This window comes from Lepidothrix coronata, unplaced genomic scaffold (assembly GCF_001604755.1).
Source record: "Lepidothrix coronata isolate B3197 unplaced genomic scaffold, Lepidothrix_coronata-1.0 Scaffold179, whole genome shotgun sequence".
In the NCBI taxonomy this organism is placed as follows: domain Eukaryota; kingdom Metazoa; phylum Chordata; class Aves; order Passeriformes; family Pipridae; genus Lepidothrix; species Lepidothrix coronata.
In genome coordinates this window covers 592,580-614,599 of record NW_016690359.1, presented here as the reverse complement: position 1 = coordinate 614,599, position 22,020 = coordinate 592,580, and the positions used below count along the sequence as shown (strand labels likewise).

The following is a 22,020-nucleotide window of genomic DNA, read 5'->3' as shown; positions in this document are numbered from 1 at the left end:
ATCGAGGGCTGTCTAAAATACCTGGAAGAACTTTGAATGCTAAAACAGAGGAGCAAAATTTTTTTTTTTTTTGGTTTTTTTTTTTTCTTTTCAAGGAGTTGGAATAACTGGAGGAACAGAGTTAGTTCTCAGCCTCTTCCTCTTCACTCTCCAGTATTTGGGAGCACATGTACAAACACTGGTTAGCCTGAAATCCTTCCCTGCCAATTAACAGATTTGTTGGAGAGTGAGAATCCTTGTTTTCCAGCCAGTCCTACCAGAAATTAGCTTGATTTCTAATGTACTGGAGTGGCAAAAGAATTCCCTGTAGCTCTTCCCACACACTTTGGACTGGCAGGGGGGCAGGGGGTGTCTGCAAATAGATGGAGAAATTTTTGAAGGCACTTAAGGGATTTAAAAACAAACATATCCATCTTCTAGTAGGATCCATGCATCTAAAGCTTCCTCTGGTTCTTTTAAATCTCTTTCCAGTCCTTCTGCCCAAACAGTACAGATACAACTCCCACTCCACCCACCTTGGACTAAGTTTGCTTTGTTCCCCCCCCAGTCTCTTCTAGAAGCAATTTCTCATTTAAAAAAATAAATTCAGGTTAAATTTCAGTAATGCATTAAATCATGTAAAAAGAATTATTTCTTACTTAGAAAAAAAGCAAAAATAAAGAGTATTTGAAATAAATAAAAATCTTGGTAATAGGCAGGTATGGATCTCTGTTCATCCATGTGCTGCAAAAGTAACTCTGCATAAAGTAAGGGCATAAAATTTGGCATAAATGGCAGGAGTTTGTTGAATCCTGACCACTGAGGTGAGTTTATTCTTCTTGGAATGTCTTATCCACATTAGCAAGTATCCTTACAAGTTCAGAGTCACTTCTAATTTCCTTACGATCAACTCCTCACACTAAAAACCTGCAGAGTTCACTCTGAAGTGACTTTTGTTTTATCCTGATCATCAAGAAAAAAAAAAATTACTTTGTTCCAGCCACTTGTCACTGTGGAAAACCTTGGAAAGCTGGAAGGAGCAGAGGTATAACCAGAATAAACAGCATGGCAAGGCTGTGGACCCACCAACATTTCAATCTCCCTTATTTACAATTTTGAGGTTTTATTTTAGATTTTCTGGACACCCAAAGGAGCCTCAGCATAGGGAAATACAACTCCAACAGCAGACTTCTCACTTTGCTTTTTAAAGCTGATCTTCCAGTAAAACTTTGTCACAGCACCACTTTTCCTGCACTGATGACGGGCTTCCACAAACTAAACTCCTGCACGTATTCCACAAAAAATCTGGAACAGCAAGGGGCTGATTTTCATAATTCCTCCACACTTCTACAGAGACTGTCAGAACCTCCAGTGTTCCCACTAATATATTCTGACGCAATTGCCACCTCTCCTGAGCAAGTGCAGCCCCTGCAAAGAGGCTCTGTGATACATTACCGATATTGGCTCTTCTCTTGATCTCCTTCCTCCTGTTGGCAAACCAATTGTACACTTTGAGGGAGGTGACTCGCTCCAAATCCGACAACTTTTTTCCTAGGAAAGGAACAGAAATAAAAATAAAGACCCTCAGACCTTTGCCCCCCATCCCTGGAAGTGCCCGAGGCCAGGTTGGAGGGGGCCTGGAGCAACCTGGGAGAGTGGAAAGTGTCCCTGCCCATGGCAGGGAATTGGAATGAGATGGGCTTTAATGTCCCTTCCAACTCAAACCATTCTGTGATTCCAAGAGATAAACCCCTGAAACACAGGCAGCACTGAAAAGTTATTGTAACTGAGAATAAAGTGAATTTTATGTGAATCAAAGTCCTGCGTGTCCAGGTGTTATGGCACTAAATGCCAAATATCTCCCTAAAAACAAAAGAGCCTTTCTTTTTTTTCTTTTTAAAATCTGAAATACAGGAATTTCTTTGAAGCTTCAACCAACTAAGTCCAGTGGTGTGGGAGAAGGGAGGGCTGCTTTTCTAGTTCAAGCACAAAACTGAGATTCCAAAACTCAAATTCAACTCACAGCCCTGCCACAAACCCCCTTCCCTTGGGCTCCTTCTCTTACTCTGTGCCACGAGGATACAGTTCAATGACATGTTTTCTTCAGCAGAAAAATGAACTAAGAGATTTTTTTTTTTTTGGCATCCCCCTGCAATCTGCTTTCCTTTCTCTCAACCCCCAGCACTCATCACACCCTCCCAGATGTGCCAGGACACTCGTGATCTTTTGGGAGAATGGGGGGTGGATGCTGGAAACCAGATCACTGGATTTTTACCCTTAAACCAGCAAAAAAATTCCCGACAACCACAAGGGAGTAATGGAAAACTATTCCTTTTCCTGGTCATCAGTATAAAAGAGGGGAGACTGGAGGGGTTCAGCATCACAGTTGGCCTTGTCCCTGTATAAAATACTCCATGTAGCTGCATCAGTGCTCTGCAGGCTCCTTAGGGATGAGGCTCCCCTGCTTCTGAGTCTTTCTCAAAGTTTATTTATTCAGCATACAAAGCACCTGTGTAATTGCAGCAATCTGCACACTAAAGTAAGTTAGGAGAGATGAGACAACTGAAAGAAAGAAAAATCTGGAAACTGATAGCTATGCTGGTGCATCAGCACCACTGACAGTATTTCACTGCTCCTGGGACAGGACTCTGTTTCAGCAGCTTGTTCCAAGCTGCTCCACAAACCAAATCCTAACCTCTTTGGTGCTCTACCCAATAGATCTTTCTGCTCCCACAGCCAAAAGACATAAAAGCTGCAAGAAGGGAATTTTTCAATAGGTATTAGGAAAAAGTACTTTGCCATGAGAGCGCTCAACCTCGTGGAATAGGGGCCAGAGTCAGGAAAACCTCCAGTTTTGGAGATACTGAACTAGGTAAAGCCCTGAACAACCTTATAAGCTGGTCCTGCCTGAGCAGATGACCTCCAGAGGTCACTTCCAGCCTGAACTGGCCTGATTCAGTGCTATCCTGGGACTGTCCCATCTCTCTACAATGACCTGAAAGGATAACGAGGTGGGGATCACTCTCTCCTCCCAGGTAACACGTGATGGGATGGGAGGAAACGTCCTCAAGTTCCACCATGAGAGGTTTAGGTTGGATATTGGGAACTATTTCTTCATCAAAAGGGTTGTCCAGCCCTGGCACAGCTGCCCAGGGCAGGAGTGGAGTCCCCATCCCTGCAGGGATTTCAAAGCCGTGTGGATGTGGCACTTGGGGACACGGGGCAGGGGTGGCCTTGGCAGTGTTGGGGGGATGGTTGGACTGGATGATCTCAGAGAGCTTTTCCATCCTAAATATTTCTGTGGTTTTATGTTCATGACTCAAGCTTTAGCTTTCCGTTCATTAATTTTTATTCTGGTTATATAAAATCTAAATATATCCAAAACACAGGGTCTGACATCTATGTAAATGTTTGGTTAGCAAACCTAAGCAAAGGCAGGTGCCTCCACTAACACCACACTGAATATTCATGCTCCTCTCCCAGTCTGACTTCTCCAGGAACAGGGAAAATGCAGCCTGTTGACCCAAATACAACGTCCTCCATTAATATCCACGTTCTAATCCGAGATCCCTGTCTGGAAACTGTGAAGAAAACTGAAATCCAGGAAAGATGAGCTCCTTTCAAGGACCTGCTCTATCAGGTTGGGCTCGATGATCTTGGGAGGTCTTTTCCAAGTCAATAATTCTATGATTTTATGTATGATCTCCTGCAAACATCAGTCTGAACCCAAGGTGTTGAAATCAAATTGCTTTTTGGGGAGGACACCAGGAGCAGCTCCTCACCTGGTTTCTGGATAACTGCATTACAGGCATTGGCAATTTCTTCTCTCTTTGCCTCGTCTGGATATTGATTCTCATTGAAGTAACTGCAAGGAGGGGAAAAAAAAACAAGTTTTTTTTTCAGAAATCAGAGCGTGAAGGTTCCAAAGCAGCTCCACTAAAAGGTGTCAACTGCTAATTTATACACCAGTCTTAGAGAGGCACCACAGATACAGTAAATTTTATGCATAAGGTAACATCAGCTTGCACTTGCATCCATGTGGAGTGGAGGAAACTTCCCAAATGCCTCAAATAAATTAAGATTATCTCAGCATGTGCAGTGTCACCTCAGCATATGGAGATAAAACAACTTAGACAATTCCATGGGTATCAGATTTAAGACTATCCAGTGAAGCATCATGTCTTAGACACCACAAAGCACGGCTTTTGTTTATTATAATTTTTTTTTTCCCCCTGTCATACCCCAGCTTAGGTAGAAGGATCCACGAATATGGTGAAAATAAATGTTCACCATTTATTTCCATGCCTGGGTTAATATATACACATCCACACATACTTATCAATATGTATGACCCACAAACACACAAATACTGCAATACTTCAGACAGCTACGGTGTGCAGATGGCACAAAATTGACACAGGAAGGTTTCCAGAGTCAGGTTGTGTTTTTTAAAAACCACGATTTAAAATTTTTAGATCTTCCTCAGAACACCACACTGAGTACATACAGCACGTTTCCAATAGTATTTTTTCCCAGAATAATTGTGATTTTATTGTACTTCATGTGCAGTAAACATCCCACAGAAGTTAAAACTGTTTCCTCTTTCACTTCATTTAACTGCTTTACAAATTTTAATGAACTGATTTACATTCTACAGAGCTTATCTGATCTGCACTAAAACCAACAAAACATCCTGTTTACTTCAGTGGACTCTGATAATCACACCATAAGCAGGGACTACCACTGGTTTTTTCCTGTGGGTTATCCATAACACATAATCCTAGGAATTCTTTCATCAGCTTTGATCAGCAGCAGGTTCAGCTGTTGGACAGCTGCTGCAGATTGGAAAATCAGGTATTTCCTTTAATTGTGGATCATTTGGTAGCAGGAGATTCAGGCATATTGAGGCAATTATTATTTTCCATGCTCACATTTCTCCTCCAGTGGATTGGCCCCAGCCCAGTCACTTTCTATGGAAATCTGGATTCTGTTCCACGCAGCAACTGCTTCTGTCCCACTTTCTGAACGCTCAGTTTGGATTTCAGGCACTGCTTCTTCATCCCACTGCTCCCAGGGTTATTTACACTCCCAGCTATCCCCACAAACAGGGGCCTATTCCAAAGTTGCTACTCAGTGAGAACGAGAAATCCCACATTAGCCCAGTGAGTTGCTGCATTAATGTCATTCCAGGGGATTTGCTGGCTTAGGGAGCAAATGGAACCACAGGAATAGCTTCACCTTCTCTAAATGAAGGGCAGGTAATGTCCATGTGACTTACATGGGCCTTGGAGGCAACACATTTCCACAGGAACACCCACTGCTCCTTCCCTGCACCTCTGAGCTGCTCTTGGGAAGGGAATTTGGAGGCACAGGTTGCCCAGAGAAGTTGTGGCTGCTCCTGGATCCCTGGAAGTGTCCAAGGCCAGGTCAGATGGGCTTGGAGCAACCTGGGATAGTACAAGGTGTCAGAGTTGGAACTGGATAAGCTTAAGGTCCCCTCCAACCCAAACCATTCTGGGATTCTGTGATAAAGGACAACTGGAATCCATTTAGAGGGATTTTTATGGAAGCTGGGGATGTGAGTCAGAGTGAACCCCCTTGTTTCCTAAACTCCTTCTCAGAGAGGAGTTGGATGAGGCTGGATCCAGTCTTAGGCTCTGGATCCAAGCTGGGAGATCTGGGGGTGTTCAACTGGAGAAGAGAAAGACCCAGGGAGACCTTCCAGCACCTTTCAGTGCCTAAAAAGGGGCTTCAGGAGAGCTGCAGAGGGACTTGGGACAAGGGATGGAGGGACAGGACACAGGGAATGGCTTCCCACTGCCAGAGGGCAGGGAGAGATGGGAGATTAGGAAGGAATTGTTGGCTGTGAGGGTGGAGAGGCCCTGGCACAGGTGACCCAGAGAAGCTGTGGCTGCCCCATCCTTGGAAGTGTCCAAGGCCAGGTTTGCTCTAAGGATTGGGAGCTTGATGAAGTTGTAAGAGTTGAGAGCTTGTCAGCCAGCACTTCTGAGACCTGGAGTTTGTTGTGGGAGTTGGGAGTTTGTTGAAGTTATTGTTATTTGTAAAGTTATTTGTAAAGTTTGAGAACTTGCCAGCCAATGCTTCTACTATTGCAGAGTGGGATAGTGGCTGGAATTAAGGTGACTATCTAACAAAAGGATGAGTTCCCTGACACATGGACCGGTGTCTTTGTTCGACCAGATGAGAACTTGTAACAAACATCACACCCTCTGGATATGGTCATTTTTTAAACTACATTCTCCCCTCTTCCATATCCATCATCCTTCCCTGATTTCAGCCTTTGAAGTGATGTGTGGGTCTATCTGAAAGTGCAAATTTCTGTTCAAAGGGGTTGTGTTCTGCGCAAAGGTGCATTTTTTGGAGAATGAAGAACTTGGAAAACAGAATAGAAAATGCTTTTTGCAGTAGTTAGTGATGGAACAGAAGCTCAGGATCCCAGTTCAACTGTCTCATGACAGAATCTCAGCTCTCACACCTACAGAGCACTCTACTCTCTGTTCAGAGCCAAGAATTATTTCCTCTTGGAAGTGCTGTGGGATAAAGGAACATTAAGACATCACAGCTGAAAACTGCTGTACTATTATTTACGTGAGTATATTGTATGACTTTGACTCCTAATCAGGAATCCAGGTCAACACCATGTGTACAAAAATCAACTCAGCCCATTCTGGGAGCCAGAACAGCAGTTTTATGGACTCCCTTTGCTGAACGGAGAAGCTGTGGAGTCTCCTTCTCTGGAGATGTTCAAACCCCACCTGGACATGATCCTGTGCAAACTGTTCTACTGAACCTGCTTTAGCAGGGAAACTGGACCAGATGATTCCAGGGGTCCTTTCCAACCCCAACCATTCTGTGAACGTTAGTTATTTTACTTAGAGGTACCTGTCAAAAGCCAAGAGCAAACACCACAAAGGAAACCCCATAAAATCAGAAAACATGATGGATCTACACAAAGATGCCCTAAAAACAGAAGGTGAAGCCCTGATATCATCTGATATTATGGCTCGAGATCATCTGTGGTCACAAAGCTGCTGGACAGTACCTAATATTTATGGGAAAAAAATTAAAAAATACATAAAATTAAGAATCAGTTTGTACTTGAACTGCCCTTTCTTGTGTTGATGCAAGAACGTGAGACATCAATTAACACAGCAAAGACAACACAAGAGCCAAGAGTGATCCTTCTCTTGGCACTATAACTCAACACCACCCCTTTTGCAAGCCACAGCCAGGCTTTCCCTGGCTCCAGCAAAGGTTTTCCAACCACAACAAAACTCAGGCTCACACTCACATTTCTCTGGGACAACAGGAAATCTCCCTGTGATGGATCTAACTTCCAGAACTGGGCATTGAACGAGGCACCTCTGCTGGCAAACGAGGAAGTTTTGTGCAGTCCAATCATTTTTTTTGATTTAGAAACCGCTGAAAACAGTAATTCTTACCTCTAAACATTTTACAACTGAAGCAAAACTTATTTGATTAGATCAAGACGTATTTTTTGGTATTCTGAAACATGTTCTTCAAATTCTAACACAAATTTCTTAACTAAACGTTTTTAAAAGGAAAAATGATTCCCACCTGAAAATCTTAATTTTTTTTTCATCCTAAATCCCTGTTCTAAAAAAAAAATTTGAGAGGTTTTCAGGCAGCTCCTGTGGCCAGTAAGGTGTTTTCACAGAGATCACAAACCCAAGTGGGTACCAGAACGGAGCTGGAAAGGCACCTTCCAGACTGGTTTGGGTGGGAAGGGACCTTAAAGATCATCCCATTCCACCCCCTGCCATGGGCAGGGACACCTTCCACTAGCCCAGGTTGCTCCAAGCCCCAGTCAACCTGGCCTTGGACACTTCCAGGGATGGGGCAGCCACAGCTTCTCTGGGAAATCTGTGCCAGGGCCTCCCCACCCTCCCAGGGAAGAACCTCTTCCTAACCTAACCTAAATTATTAAGGCTATAATATTTTTCTCCATGACCATATTGTGCTTTTAACCTCTGATGTGGTGCAAGCTGCTTTACCAGAGATCACACTCAGGAGCTCCTACTCTTAAAGGAAAAGGTCTCACAGCTACAGGTAACCAAAAACATACAACCCTCAGCCCCAATTGCTGATCTGCAGCCTCAGCCCCCAAATTCTCTGCACACCCACCTACCAAAGCATCCCAGTTCATTCCCATCCCTTCCAGGTCTTAATGGGTCTTGTGGGTGATCCACCAGGAAACAAAGTACAACACTTAAAACCTCTCAACATGTGGCACTTGAGGGCATGGTTTAGTGAGGAACATGATGCTGGGCTGATGGTGAGACTTGATCTTAAAGGTCTTTTCCAGCCTTAGCAATTCTATGGTTCTATGATCCTACAGTTTCTGGAAAGTAGGAGAGAATAACTGAGTTTTCAAGATAGAAAAGTCCTGGAAAAAAAAATTCAAGACTTCATCACTGACTATTCTGTTTGCTCATTTAGAGGTTGTGAAAATATTGTGATTTTTTTGACTACAGTTCTTCTTGCAAGCAGTAAATTAATTAATCTGCCTCCACTCCTCTTTCTTATCAGCCAGGTAGACAGGGGAAGAATGCAGGATGTCTGAATTTCTCTTCACAGCTACAAACCTCAGCCTGCTCACAGTCTGAAAAGTTCCTGAAAGCTACAGATGAAAAATTTGAAGAGATATGAACTTAAAAGGAAGGGGAAAAAAGAGCAGGCACAAGTAACTCTGCAAAGGCACACTGCTTTCTAGACAAAGGGCAGCTGTCAGCTGAATACCTTCCATGAAGAAACCAAATGATCTCTTTTGTAGAAAATGACAGTGGAGGATTAAAATGAAAAGTGGCCAAATAATTTACATGAGATGAGAATCCAGATGATGGTAAAGAATGTAGATATCCTTGAAGCGGTTTCATTTCAATAACACTGAAGCCCAGAAAAATTGCAGATTCAGAGAAACCCTCTTTCTTTCAGGGATAATGTGCTTAGGACAATGATGGAGAGGGAATCCATCTCAGCCCCGGGCTCTGTAATGGAAGCAAACACCTCCCCTCCCCTCTTTTCCAAGGTGCCCCTCTCTGAATTCCTGCAATAGCTGCCAATCTTTCTTTCTGTTGCTTCTGTTCTCCAGGCTGAGATATCAGATGCATTAAGCATGCTCCTGATAGTCCACAGTGGAAGTTTTGCTGGTTTGTATCAGCTCTGCAGCCGCCAGGGAAAGGTCTGAAACAACCCAAGCTACGGAGCGGCGGAAGGATGGGCGGGTTGGGAGCTTTTCCAACCAGATAAAGTCCCCAGAATTGATCCAAGGACCCCCAGCTGGGGAAATGCTTAGTTTACAGCATGACAGAGTGGTTAAGCTGCCAGCTGGGGGAGTGATTTAAAGTGGAGAGGCTCAAATGTGTTGCAGGGTAACAATTCACGTCGGCGATGCTCTCAGGTGAGCTCATCCAGGTGTGTGCACACAGGGCACTGTCCCTGGAACAAGGATGATTTACCTTGCAAATAACAGGAGGCAGGAATACACAGATGGGTATTTATTGGACAACAGCAGATGTGCTGCAGGCTCAGTCCCTCCCTGAACTCTGTGTTTGCATCCTTGGGCTCCCACTTCCATCCATGTGGGAGTTTCACCTCCCAGCACTCTTGTTGGGATCCCAGACAGAATTACTGAATCATGGAATGATTTGGGTTGGAAGGGACCGTAAAGATCATCTCCTTCCACCCCCCTGCCATGGGCAGGGACACCTTCCACTACCCAGGTTGCTCCAAGCCCCATCCAACCTGGCCTGGAACACTTCCAGGGGTGGGAAGTCCATCTTCCCTGAAACTCAGGCTGCAGTTCAGCTTAACACAATTCAAGCACAGACCAAAGAACGATCCCATCCTCTCCTTCATTCCCTTCCTGTGGGAATGTTTTCTGCCCGGCCGCTTCCCTGGTCCAGCTTCCCACCCGTGCCAAGAGCAGCAGTTGTGCAGCCAAGGGAGGCAGGAGATGGCTGGAACAGGCAGCTGGGACCAGCTCCTCCCACAGCAGCTCCCACACATCCTCCTCAACTGATGCTGGAAGCAAAGCCTGAGCGACGGGCTCCAGGGATGGATGGATGGAAAAATGGATCAGCCCGTTTTCCCCAGCTGACCCCTGCTGATGAACAGAAAATCCTGCTGTCCCCAGGAATGGAGCTCCCTGCCAAACCCTCTGCTGTCTGAAAATACACAAGAGAGTCCAAGCTGCTCCTTTATCTCTGATAAGATGCCTGTAATTCCAGCTCCCTATCCAGTTTCCCTCCAAAGGGTTCCTCTGCTTTCCACTGACAAGTCACAGAAACCACTCACTTACCTATTTATCTCTCATTAGTAGATTTATCAGCCCAGTATCACCCAGCAGCCAGAGGTCACTGTTTGAGTCTTTGTGGCTTTTAACAGAACTATTATTCAGGCTGTCAAATCAATGGAAATATTTCTGAAGTTGGTCTGTCATCTGTGCCTCAGATCTTATCTCCACGTGGCACGAGACAGACTGTCAGAGGAGTGACATTCAAAGCATAATCTCATCAGAAAGTGTAATGACTAGTTTATTTCCCAGTAAATACTGGCCAAGAATATCCCTAATGCCATTTCCAGAGAGGTCAGCAGATGACACCATCCGTTTCATCTACTGATATTTCTACAGATCCTGTAATAACGACAGGGGTGTCAGCTGAAGAGTTCACCCCACAATATAAAGTCATTTCTATTTGTGACAGCAAAATTAAAGCTCAGAGATAACACCCTGCACAGCTAAACTCTGATGGAGCCGAGAACTGCACCGAAGGCACCGTCCTCTCCTTCCCCCAGGACTGCAAAACAACCAGGCAAGGCTGGGAAGTGCAGCTCTCTGGATGCAATTCTGCCATTCCTGCAGCAAAACAAACCTAAGAACAAATCCCCAGCCCAGAAAAACCCACTGCTGAACACGGTGGCTACGGCTCTCTGCTGTTTTTCCCACAGCACTATCCCTTAGCTAATGGATTCCACACTTCCATGGATCCACAGGACTGGAGAAACCACCCGACCTCTTCTACAGCTCTGACCAGAGGTTTCTCAGCTATTCTGGCATTAAGCCCAGATCTTCTGTTTGACCTACAGAGATATCCAGCCCCTACGTGAAAAATTGGGGTTTTATCCAAAGTAGAACCTTTACCATAACTTTAAATCACCTTTGAAACTAAACTGTAAAAATCCTCGCTTTTTTAAAACCTGCATCTCATTCCCAGCTCGAGCTTTCAAGCCCAAGGTATTGCCAGGGACAGCACAGTTTTTAAGCCTCTCATTGTAAGAAATGTTTCATTCCTGTACTTCTCTTCATGGCAAGTGCAAATCTGGAGGAGATCAACAGGACTGGATCACTTAGAGCACTTATATAAACTGTAATTATTTCCCATGTCAGGATGTGTTTGTGTGTGTAAATTCCACAGTCATGTCAGTCAGTATGCATTAAAAAACTTCATGCAATAGAGCTGGCTCTATTCTGGTTTTACAAATCAGTGCCTGAACTCCAAGACAATCACTTTACTGATGTTTCTTAGCAGGAATCTACTCTACAATGTAGATTAAAACGCCAAAAATACACCTTACACCGGAGTGGAGAAGCTGTATGACCTTCAGAGCTAATGCAACAACAAGCTTTTCATTTTTAAACATCACTTTCTCAGTATTTTGACAGCGGTCTCAAGGACCACAATCCTATCAAGCTGTTAATATTATCCTAGAATTTGTTTAAAAACAGAATTAATTGATAATAGCTCTGAAAGCCTCACACTTGCAGCAGATAATCTGTGCCTCCTAATCTCCAGCACCCCACTGTCGAGATAATTAACAATTAAAAAAAAGAATAGTTGAGACATCGGAGGTGGTGATTTACTCTTCCTTGTAATTGGATTTGGTGATAAGAGTATTTCTGAAATGACACAACAGGCCTCTTCTGAACAGAGAGATCTGGAGTTTGGAGCAATTTGTAACACACAGGTACCTCCTGCCTAAGGCACCTTGAAGGCCCTGAGAGCAGACAACAGCTACAGTTTGGACTATCCTTAAATTTAGAGGCATCACAGACCCCCAAAGTCAACAGTGTTCACTAAATTGTTCCTAAAACAAAAGGAAAAGGGGAATTTTTTTTGAAGCCAGCAAGAAACCAACATGATAAAGTGAGGACTGTTCTATAATATTTCAACAGGAGGTTGGTGTGAGCGAACAGCACCTTCAAAGCTCTTCCTAACAAGGCATCCAAGCATGAATAATGGGATCTCTTCCTCTCTTTTATTTACTGGCAATATTTAAATTGAGACCTACATGCTACAGGGATATTTATGTGCATTAAATCCTCTGGACTCAGTGACTGATAAACAAGGCCTTTATGAAAACAACTGTGGAACAAACATCTCATCCTTATTTTTTGACTTGGGGCAGGGGAAGTGTTATTTTAGTTGCATCCTCTGGATTATCTGGTTCTCCTGAGGCAAGCAGAGCTCAGGCAGGGTCAGCCCATGGAAGAAACATCTCCAAAGGGATGAGGCCCTGCAGAAACCAGCCCTGGCTGGTTCCCACCCGCTGGGAAGGGCTGTTGGTGACCCACCATTCCAGCCAGAGGTCCCCTGATCGACGCTGTGGTTATCAGAGATACCATTTGCAGGCCAGCAGAGGATTCCAAGGCTTTATATGGACACATGAACAAATGGCAAAACTTGGATTTTACACTGCTCAACACAAACTATCTTTTTCTGTTCTCCTGAAGAAAATTTTACACTCACCAGAGCCAGAACTCAGTTTTCAGCTCATCTGAAGTTAAGTATTCCCAGGAGAACAGCCTATCCTTCCCTCAAAATTGTGCTTTAATGGGAAGTTCAGGACTGGATAACAAAAAATGTGTGTACATAATGTCAGCAAGGCCTCTCAGGTTGTTCTTACTTTAGCCTCAGTAAGGTCTTGTTTTCCAAAATTTTATAGTTCTCCAAGGCTGGGAAACTTGAAGTCTCCCTTTGTCCTAAGCCTCCAGGAGGGGAAAAATCCCAGTCCTGAGATTTGTGATAAAGCTTGGCTTGAGCTGACAGCTTCCAACATCATCACCAGCATTCCCCCTCAAAGATCCACGAGTTTTTATTTTCAATTTTCAGGCTTGGACCAGACTCAGCTCAGCTCAGAAGAGCACTGACAGTCATCGCTGCTGCTGCATTTTCAGAAAATAAAAAGGAGGATCCTACAGGATTCCAAAGACAAGGCAAATTCCTGCAGGATATCCAGCACCTGAAGTCAAGAGGCTCAGGATTAAATCTGATTTTGGGCTCGTTACATGTATTTTTAATGCCTGGTACCTCCAAGATCTGGGCTAGAACTGTTATCCCATTAATTGCTGTACAGACAGAAAGCAGGAAAAGGTATTTAATTTTTTAATATCAATCTATTGTCTGCCTTGCAACCTGAATGCAACACAACAGATGGATTTGAGCAACTGAGAATGAGAAATAATGAATGAACACAGGCCAGCAATGCCAGTTGATTGAACTACTTTGGTGCCAAGACCAACTTCCTGGGGTTCTTTGCAGACAGCACAGCAAAGGAGGAGATTTAAGGGAAGTTTTAAGCCATCAGGTACCTCTGGGATCGTTGAAGAGCATTTCTCGGGTCGGGCAGCAGCAACATCTTGTCATTTATTTTTTTTTATTTCCTAGAGATTATTCGGTGGCCATTCACCATCCATAGGGAGGAAATAGCTGGGTTTATTATCCAACTTTTTACTTTCTTTTTTTTGCCTATAGGACTGTGAATTACCTCAGAAATGCTAAGCTCCAAGGACCACAACAGATTACTTCATTTACCAACACCCCTCATGCTTTGTATTCCAAGAGTGCTTTCCATACCCAGACCATCAGCTCCTTCAAAAGTGTTCTGGAATTGTCTTCTTTCATCTTGTTAATATTATTAGAAGGTAATATTCTACAGGTAGAAGAGCAGCAAAGTTAAGAGATACAGACCCAAGAAAGCAGCCACAGAGCTGAGAAACCAACTCACAGCTCCTGACTCCAAGATTTGTGTCCCCTCGTGGTTTTTTCCACGTGTTTCCTCTGAAGTGTCATTGTCACTCTCCAGATCGGCCAAGTTCCCTTGGAACAGTCCTTTTGGGAGGCCTGATTTGAACAATGTTGGTAGTGATGCTCCAAAAACAACTCAGGAGTTGTTGACTGTATGTCCAGAAAAATTAATTATTCCTGTCATTTTTGGGCTCCAGTGAAGTGTTTGATGAAGTGAAAAACAGGGAATTATTCCTAATTTTGGAAAAGATAAAGGTGAGTACAACTAGGAGATAGGGCAGAAAGAAACATATAAACAAGAAGGAGACTAAAAAATGAAGCTAATGGCTTGGAGGGCAGTGATCAGTGATACTCCTCAAGTATCATCTTTGGAGCACCTTAAGAAGGAAAACACTCAATGATCTCGACACAAAGTGTGCACATGGCAGTGAAACCTGCTGATGACAAAGTCAGAAGCCACGTCAATACAGTGAATTGAAGAACCATAAAAAGTAATGGACAATCCTGAGGGCAAGAACTAAAGAGAAATGTAATGGTGCAGCTTCCAAGGTCACCCACTTTGGGAAGAACAACTCCACAGACACAGAAAGATCATCGGCTGGAAAGACTGTTTTCTGTGAAGGCCCTGTGACCAAAAGACAAAGTGCAACAAAAACACCAAAAAGGCAAAGCCTGACAAGAGCTGAGGATGCTGCTATTCCCAATCCAGGAGGAAAAGCATAAGGAAAAGCATTAAAAAAAAAACATTCTCCTATGGAGACAGGCTGGGGGAGCTGGGGGGGTTCAGCTGGAGAACAGAGGATCCAGGGAGACCTCCAGCACTTTCCAGTACCTAAAGGGGCTCCAGGAGAGCTGCAGAGGGACTTGGGACAAGTGATGGAGGGACAGGACACAGGGAATGGCTTTCCACTGCCAGAGGGCAGGGAGAGATGGGATATTGGGAAGGAATTGTTGGCTGGGAGGGTGGGGAGGCCCTGGCATAGCTTGCCCAGAGAAGCTGTGGCTGCCCCTGGATCCCTGGAAGTGTCCAAGGTCAGGTTGGACGGGGCTTGGAGCAACCTGGGATAGGGGGAAAGTGTCCCTGCCCATGGCAGGGAGGTGGAACTGGCTGATCTTTAAGGTCCCTCCCAACCCAAACCATTGTGGGATTCTGTGCTACTCCTTCCTTGTCAAAGAGCCTGCTGGGCAGCCACCCCCCATCAAGCTGTTGTGCCCTTGGCTGTATTTGCCTCAAAGACAGAGAATTTAATCAGATTCTGAAAAGGATATAATAAAGGCTCAGGGAAACGAGAGAAGCTGAACATGAAACTGGAAGTCTCAGTCCAATGTTCCTGTCCAAGGGGCATTAAGCAACTGAAAAAGCACCAGCCCATGTACATATTAAGCAACAAATCAGATGACTTTTTCTATATATTGTGTACTTATATGCTCTATTTTCTCATTCTTTTTCATATTAAAAAAACCTCCTTGGACCAGGTCCATGTCTTCTACTCTGTTGATGGAGTTCCTCACAGACAGCACAATATTCAAAACGAATTAAAACTTATGCATGTTCCAAAGGAATATCAACCATAAAAAAGGTCAGTTGTGCCACCCTGGATCACCAAAAAAAAAAAAATTTAAAAGAAGGAATAAAAAAGAATCTAGGATGTGGCAGTGACTTCTGTGGGTAAAGCCCATACAGTTCTCTGAGAGAACATTCTTTTTAGTCTCTTTAAAGTGCTCCACAGCCTGACCAAGGAGCCCATAAATACATGATGCAACACACTTAAGGAGTTTTACTTAGGAATTTTCCTCCCTCACTTCTCCTTGTAATTACTCTGTTTATTACTTGTATAAAGACCTCACATCTGTTATTGGATGGCAGAGAATTTCCCTTCACCGAGGCAGGTTTGGACTCTGTTCAGAGAGGAGCTGCAGTGAGAGAGTCAGCAGGAACACTCTGCACAGTTCCAGAAACCAGGAATGGGCAAATCCAGTCGTGCTTCGGGCTGGATGGTGCTCCTGGATCCTCCTTGCTGACAGCTGGATGCAGCACAGGCAGAGGGGACAAGGTGCCAACCTGATCACTGATTCCTTCTGAATGCTTTCCAGATCCCTCAGGATTTAACTCTGTAATTCACTCCAGTGGGTTTTTCCACGGGTAAAGTTACAGGTCAGGTGGGTCCCGCAGTGAGGGATGGCTGTTCCTTCAGCTGAACTCGGACCTGGACAGCCCAATATCCCATCTAACCCAGCCCAATATCCCATCTAACCCAGCCCAATATCCCATCTAACCCTGCTCTCCTTCAGTTCAAGGCCATTCCCCCTTGTCCTGTCCCTCCAGCCCTTGTCCCAAGTCCCTCTCCAGCTCTCCTGGAGCCACCTTAGGCACTGGAAGGGGCTCCAAGGTCTCCCTGGATCCTTCTCTTCTCCAGGCTGGACACCCCCAGCTCTCCCAGCCTATCTCCATAGGCAAATGCTTTTTCAAATGCTTTTTCTCCAGGACTGGGAAGAGCAGCATCCCCAGCCCTGTCAGGCTTTGCCTTTTTGGTGCTTTTGTTGCATTGTGTCTTTTGGTCACAGTGACTTAACAAAGTCATTATAAAACAGCCACACAAAATGCAGCCTGAAGGTGTCAGGGGCCACCTCACACAGTCTGTGTGGCAAGGATGTCCTGGCTTGCCCTGCCTCCTGAATTCATGGTAACAGCTAAGAAAACAGCAATTAGTAATGATTAATATGAGCTTTTTGTTACCAATTCCTTCTGCATCTTTTGAACAGAGCAGTCACAGGGAGAACACCATGAGGGATTACAGCAAGTCAAGGGCTGGCAAAGAAAAAAACCTCAAAGAGAGAGAAATCACAGCACCAGACTTGAATTTTCACAGTGTCCTTACAGCAAACAGCATCTAGAGGTCTCAACATGATTGTAAAGAGCACTGGGCTCTGTGCATGGACAGAGCACAAGCCCTTGGCTCAGAGAAGTTGTGCCCTAAAATGACTGACATTAACAGTTAATAACGTTCTGGAAGGTGAATTATTTATACTGGATATAAATAAAGCAGGTATTTTTGAAATTCACAGCAATTAACACTCCCATGATTCAACTTTATTTGCTGCCTTAGGGTAATGCACACAGAAAGGAACAAATTCCAACCCCTCACATATGTGAGTGCATCCAAATTACTGTAATCCTTCAGGAAAGACCGTTCAGAGAAAAGATACTCTCAGTCAATACACAAAAGTGATCAGCAAAAAATACAGATGCTGGGCTGGAGGTCAGAGAACAACAGGAATCAGATGCAGCTGGTTGTATAAGCTGGAATATTCACCCTGGAAATATGGAAATCAGTTCTGCTCGGGTCCCTGCTCACCTGCCCCAGGTCACTAAAAATTGAATGTAGGAATAGAAAAGGTCCAGAGAAGAGTGACAATTAATATTATTAAAGGCAAGGGAAGCCTTGGCATCTGAGAAGAGATAAGAGAGTGACTGTTAAGTTCAGAGAGGAGATAAATGAGCAGCACATTGATAGCAGCACATCCTGCAAATGGTGAGGGATAAATGCAATGTTCTGCCTTGTTCTTTCTCATGATACTCAGGCCAAAGGGACCTTGGACTTTTTAAACACATTTTAGCATTTAAAATGAAACCAGGTATAATTAGTTCTCCAGAAGTACCCTGAAGACCTTGGCAGGATTTAGAAGGAATTACATATTTATGTGAATAATAAGAATGCCCAGAGCTACAATAGCAGGACTAAAAAAAAAAATATATATATACAGGATAAGAGATAAGAGCTTCTGTCCACAGCCACACCAGGTATCCAGGTGTGAACACCGAGCATCTCAACTGGTCCTGCAGAAATGCAGGAGAGTATCTGGACTAGAGTAGAATTCCCATCCCTAAAATGTGGGTTTACAGCACCAGGCAGTGCTGTTACAGGTCAGACTGACAAAGTTCCTTTTTGTAAATGTTGATTTCAGTTATTTTGACCTTGGCAGATACAAAAATTTTATCTAGAGTCTGCTGCACGGAGCTGCCCCTCCCACAGATCATCTCTTTTATTATTTAAAAAAAAAAAAAAGAGAAAAAGAGAGAACACAAAGAAAGAAAAAGCACCTGAGCTCTCTAAAAAGGAAAATAACTCATTAAGTGCTGGATCCTTGAGGAAACCAGAGTCTGGCGAGACTTTGGACAGACATCCTTGCATTCTGTTTTACTGCCTGCAATCTGCCCAACAACTGGGATTTGCTTACAGCTGATTAGAATAGGAAGCTTGTATATTATGCATGTCTGAGAGGGAACAGAGCTTGATCTGATGCAAAATAAGGAAGATCCTGTGTCAGGCAGAAAATGGCTGCTCTTGCATTTTATGAAGACATACAGCAATGACCCCGAGCCAAACCACTTGAACTTTCAGGCAATAAAAAGATCTTGCCTGGGTCTGAACGGCAAAGTGAACTTTGCTGGATGCCTTTGCAAAGTGCCCTCGCTCAGATCTCAAAGCATTTCACAGGCAGGAACTGCAAAGATCCTAAAAAAAAAAACAAAACCAAACAAAAAACCACACTCTCTGAGTCTCAAAGGACTTAATGAAGTTGAACCTCCCACTGCAAGTTGCTGACTAACAAACACCTTATGACAGAATAGAAAAAGCTGGAAAAAAATGTAAAGAAATCACCTGATGTTTTCCTCTGCATTAAGATCAAGTGTCTCAGAACCATCCTGACAGATTTCAGCTGATTTGCTCCTGAGAAATGTTCTGTAATTCCCACAACCTGCTTAATGCTCCACCATTCCTGAAGTCAGGAAGTCTTTCCTAACCCAAATATTTCTTGGCAACCCAAAAACTGGAGGCTTTTAGCACCTTGCTCACCCTTCCTTCGGACTGGCTCAGCTCCAGAGGAGGTAGGAGATATTTTATAGTGAGAACAGCGAGTCACCAAAAGGTTCAAGGACATCTGAGGGTCACAGGGACAGCAGAGCACAATTCCCAGCACTCCAAACCTCCCAGCAAGGCCAAGAAAGACGAGCAGCACTCCGTGGACATCGTTATATTGATGAGAAACTGATGTTCTGTTCCTAACAATGTACCAGCCTAATGGAAGAGGCCGAAGGACACGACTTCCTGCTCTGTTGGCAGCTTGGAAAGGGAGAGACGCAATGAATCCCAAACTTCAATCTCCTCCAAAGCCTTGCACAGGAAACTTAGATCCCCTATGGGGCCGGTATTAAGGTTCTGCTAGAAGACATAACTAAGAGTAATGGGATAAAATTAACTAAGAAAATTTCCTAACTGGATTTCAGGAGCTAATAGAGCTCTCGTTTTCCCCAGGGAAGCCGTGGAAGCCCCGGCGCTCGGGAGAGCTGCAGTAATAGAGCTTTCACAATCGGAAGGATTTCTAATAACCCATGTCAGGGCTGACATTGCCCAGGGCCAGGACCATGGCCAGGACTCTGTGGGCCCATCCCGGCACCACTTCGTCGGGAACAGGGATGGAGGTGCCTCTTTCAGGAGGGTAAAACTTCCACAGTGCAGAATCACGGAATGGTTTGGGTTGGAAGGGACCTTAAAGATCAGTCAGTTCCACCCCTGCCATGGGCAGGGACACCTTCCACTATCCCAGGGTACTCCAAGCCCTGTCCAACCTGGCCTGGGACAGTTCCAGGGATCCAGGGGCAGCCACAGCTTCTCTGGGAATTCTATTTCAGTTCCTCACCACCCTTACAGGGAAGAATTCCTTCCCAATATCCCATCTCTCCCTGCCCTCTGGCAGTGGGAAGCCATTTCCTGTGTCCTGTACCTCCTGCCCCTTGTCCCAAGTCCATCTCCAGGTCTCCTGGAGCCCCTTTAGGTACTGGAAGGGGCTCTCAGGTCTCCCTTGAGCCTTCTCTTCTCCAGGTGAACACCCCCATCTCTCCCAGCCTTTCCTCACAGCACAAGTGCTCCATCTCTCCATCTCTCTAATCCTTATGGAACTAATCCATTCCTGCTCCTTGGAAAAATCAAAAGACCCCTCTTCCATGATGCCAGCACAACTGCCAGTATGGCCACGCTTTTAATGAAACCAGGAACTCACCCAACTCAAACCAAACAAAACCAGAACAAAACCAAGCAGATCAAAAAACCACCATGGATAATCCATCCACCTTTTGTTAAACTTCCCCTTCCTTGTGCTCCCAGCTGTGCATCCCTGTCCTCTGCCCTGGGACAGCTCTGGCACCCCCTCCCTGCACAGCAAGATGAACCAATTCAGGAAAATGCAGGGGGGGGGGAACAAAAAGGATTTATTTTCCCTGAACTGAGCTGAACTGGCTGCTATTTCCATCAGACAAGGAACATATCTGGCACAGTGCAGGGTGGCAGGAGCAGGGAAACTGAGGAGGAGGGGGAATTGAGAAGGGTGGTGAGGCAGGATAACACCTAAGGATGAGCTGGTGACAAACTGTTAATTCAGCTCAGCTATAGCATGAAACTATACCCTCCTATCTTGAGAAATCTAAACCCATTTCTCTCGGGAATAAAGCCAAGTGAAACACCTGACTCTGTTTTGCCACCTATGAAATGGGGATAATGGGTATCTATATCATCTTAGTCTTATTTAAACTAAATATAGCCTCTACAAAAGGAGTTTCACAAGCACAGACAAGTGTTAAAATAAAAAAAATCAGACCCATAAAATCAAACCAAATAACCCTCAACCAGAAAGCAAAGTCTCTGCTCCCCAGACAAACTGAAATACGTTCAACTGATGAATTATTCATTTTTGTTTAGGGCAGAATTTACAGGTTTTTTAATTTAATCTTTGGATAAAGTGTAAACTTAAAAAACAACACTCAACCCCCCCTCCAGTCTTTAATGGCACTCGACAAAAGTGCCTTAAAACGGGTATAAAGTCACTGATTCTGCTGCCAATCTTAGTTATTCTGTTTGCCTGAAAAAGAAGATAAACCTCAACTCCAACACATGATTAGAGGAGAAGCACGAATCACTTGGGGAAAAAAATAATAATAAAGAAAATAAAACGACAAGACAACACAGCTTTGTTAAAAAAAAAAAAAAAGGAGAAAACCCTGAGGGAATTTTCTATTTTGTGGTTCTAACGAGAGGGGTTGAAAAGAAGAGGTAAAGCAGAGAGAAGAGAAATAAAAATTATCTGTGGGACAAGAAGTAACAGAAAAAGAACAGGAAAGTGAAGCAGAAACAGGCTTTCAAGTTTAACCTGAGGTTTGCACAGAAAGGACTCTTGCAGTCTTAGCTCTGTTCCCAAAGGAGGGCAGAGCCACACGACAACACCGACACACTCAAAACTCAGCATATTCCACGGGCAGGAGGCTCCAGGAGGGAACAGGTCAAGGCTGGTATCAGTAGCACAGCAGAGAGAAGGAGCTTTGCACTGCAGTTGTCTGAACCACACCTAGTCTGCAGTTAAATATAGAGCTTTACTTTCTGGAACTACTGCTCCTCTTAACCTTCACAGCATAAATATTGAGAGATGTGTTTAGAAAAAAAATAATAAATAAGTAAAGGGAGAAAAGAGACCCGAATCCATTGTCCGAAATCTAAGCCCAGAGACTAATAAACTACTCTGGGAGGATTCCAAAAAAGCAGGGAAGACTGGAGAATTGAATTACACAAACCACAAGCAGCATTCTGGAAATCCAGTATAAACCAATTAGTTTCTTTAATACACATATCCTGTACACAGACACTTAGGTACATCAGACATCTAAGTGTATGGCCCTAACTCTGATCTTAATCCTATCAGGTTGGCACCAATATAATAATTAATTGCACTGGAATTTCTGTTGATTTCAATATTTAAAAAAAAAAAAAAGAGAAACGAGCCCTTCAACCCTCACCCTTCTCATTCAGCTCATGGGCCAAATCCTGACTGGTGCTGTGCATTTTCAGTGCTCCAGGAAGCAAATCCCTCTAATTTTTGCAATCAAATTCAGGTCCTCCCCCTGAAGTGCTCTCAGCTGGTT

The 22,020-nt window shown here is 44.2% G+C and overlaps 1 protein-coding gene across 1 annotated transcript in view; it reads right to left on the bottom strand.

The window, feature by feature from the left end:
* Window positions 1-1,168: 1,168 nt before the first annotated feature.
* The window catches only part of HMBOX1 (homeobox containing 1), a 102,789-nt gene continuing 81,937 nt past the window's right edge, over window positions 1,169-22,020 (bottom strand). Inside the window, exons 7-8 of the mRNA XM_017830463.1 lie at window positions 3,762-3,844; window positions 1,169-1,530 (exon numbers count right to left, since the gene is read on the bottom strand). Coding sequence (XP_017685952.1) covers window positions 1,184-1,530; window positions 3,762-3,844 — 430 coding nt within the window. The 3' untranslated portion in view covers window positions 1,169-1,183. The remainder of the gene's footprint in view (window positions 1,531-3,761; window positions 3,845-22,020) is intronic.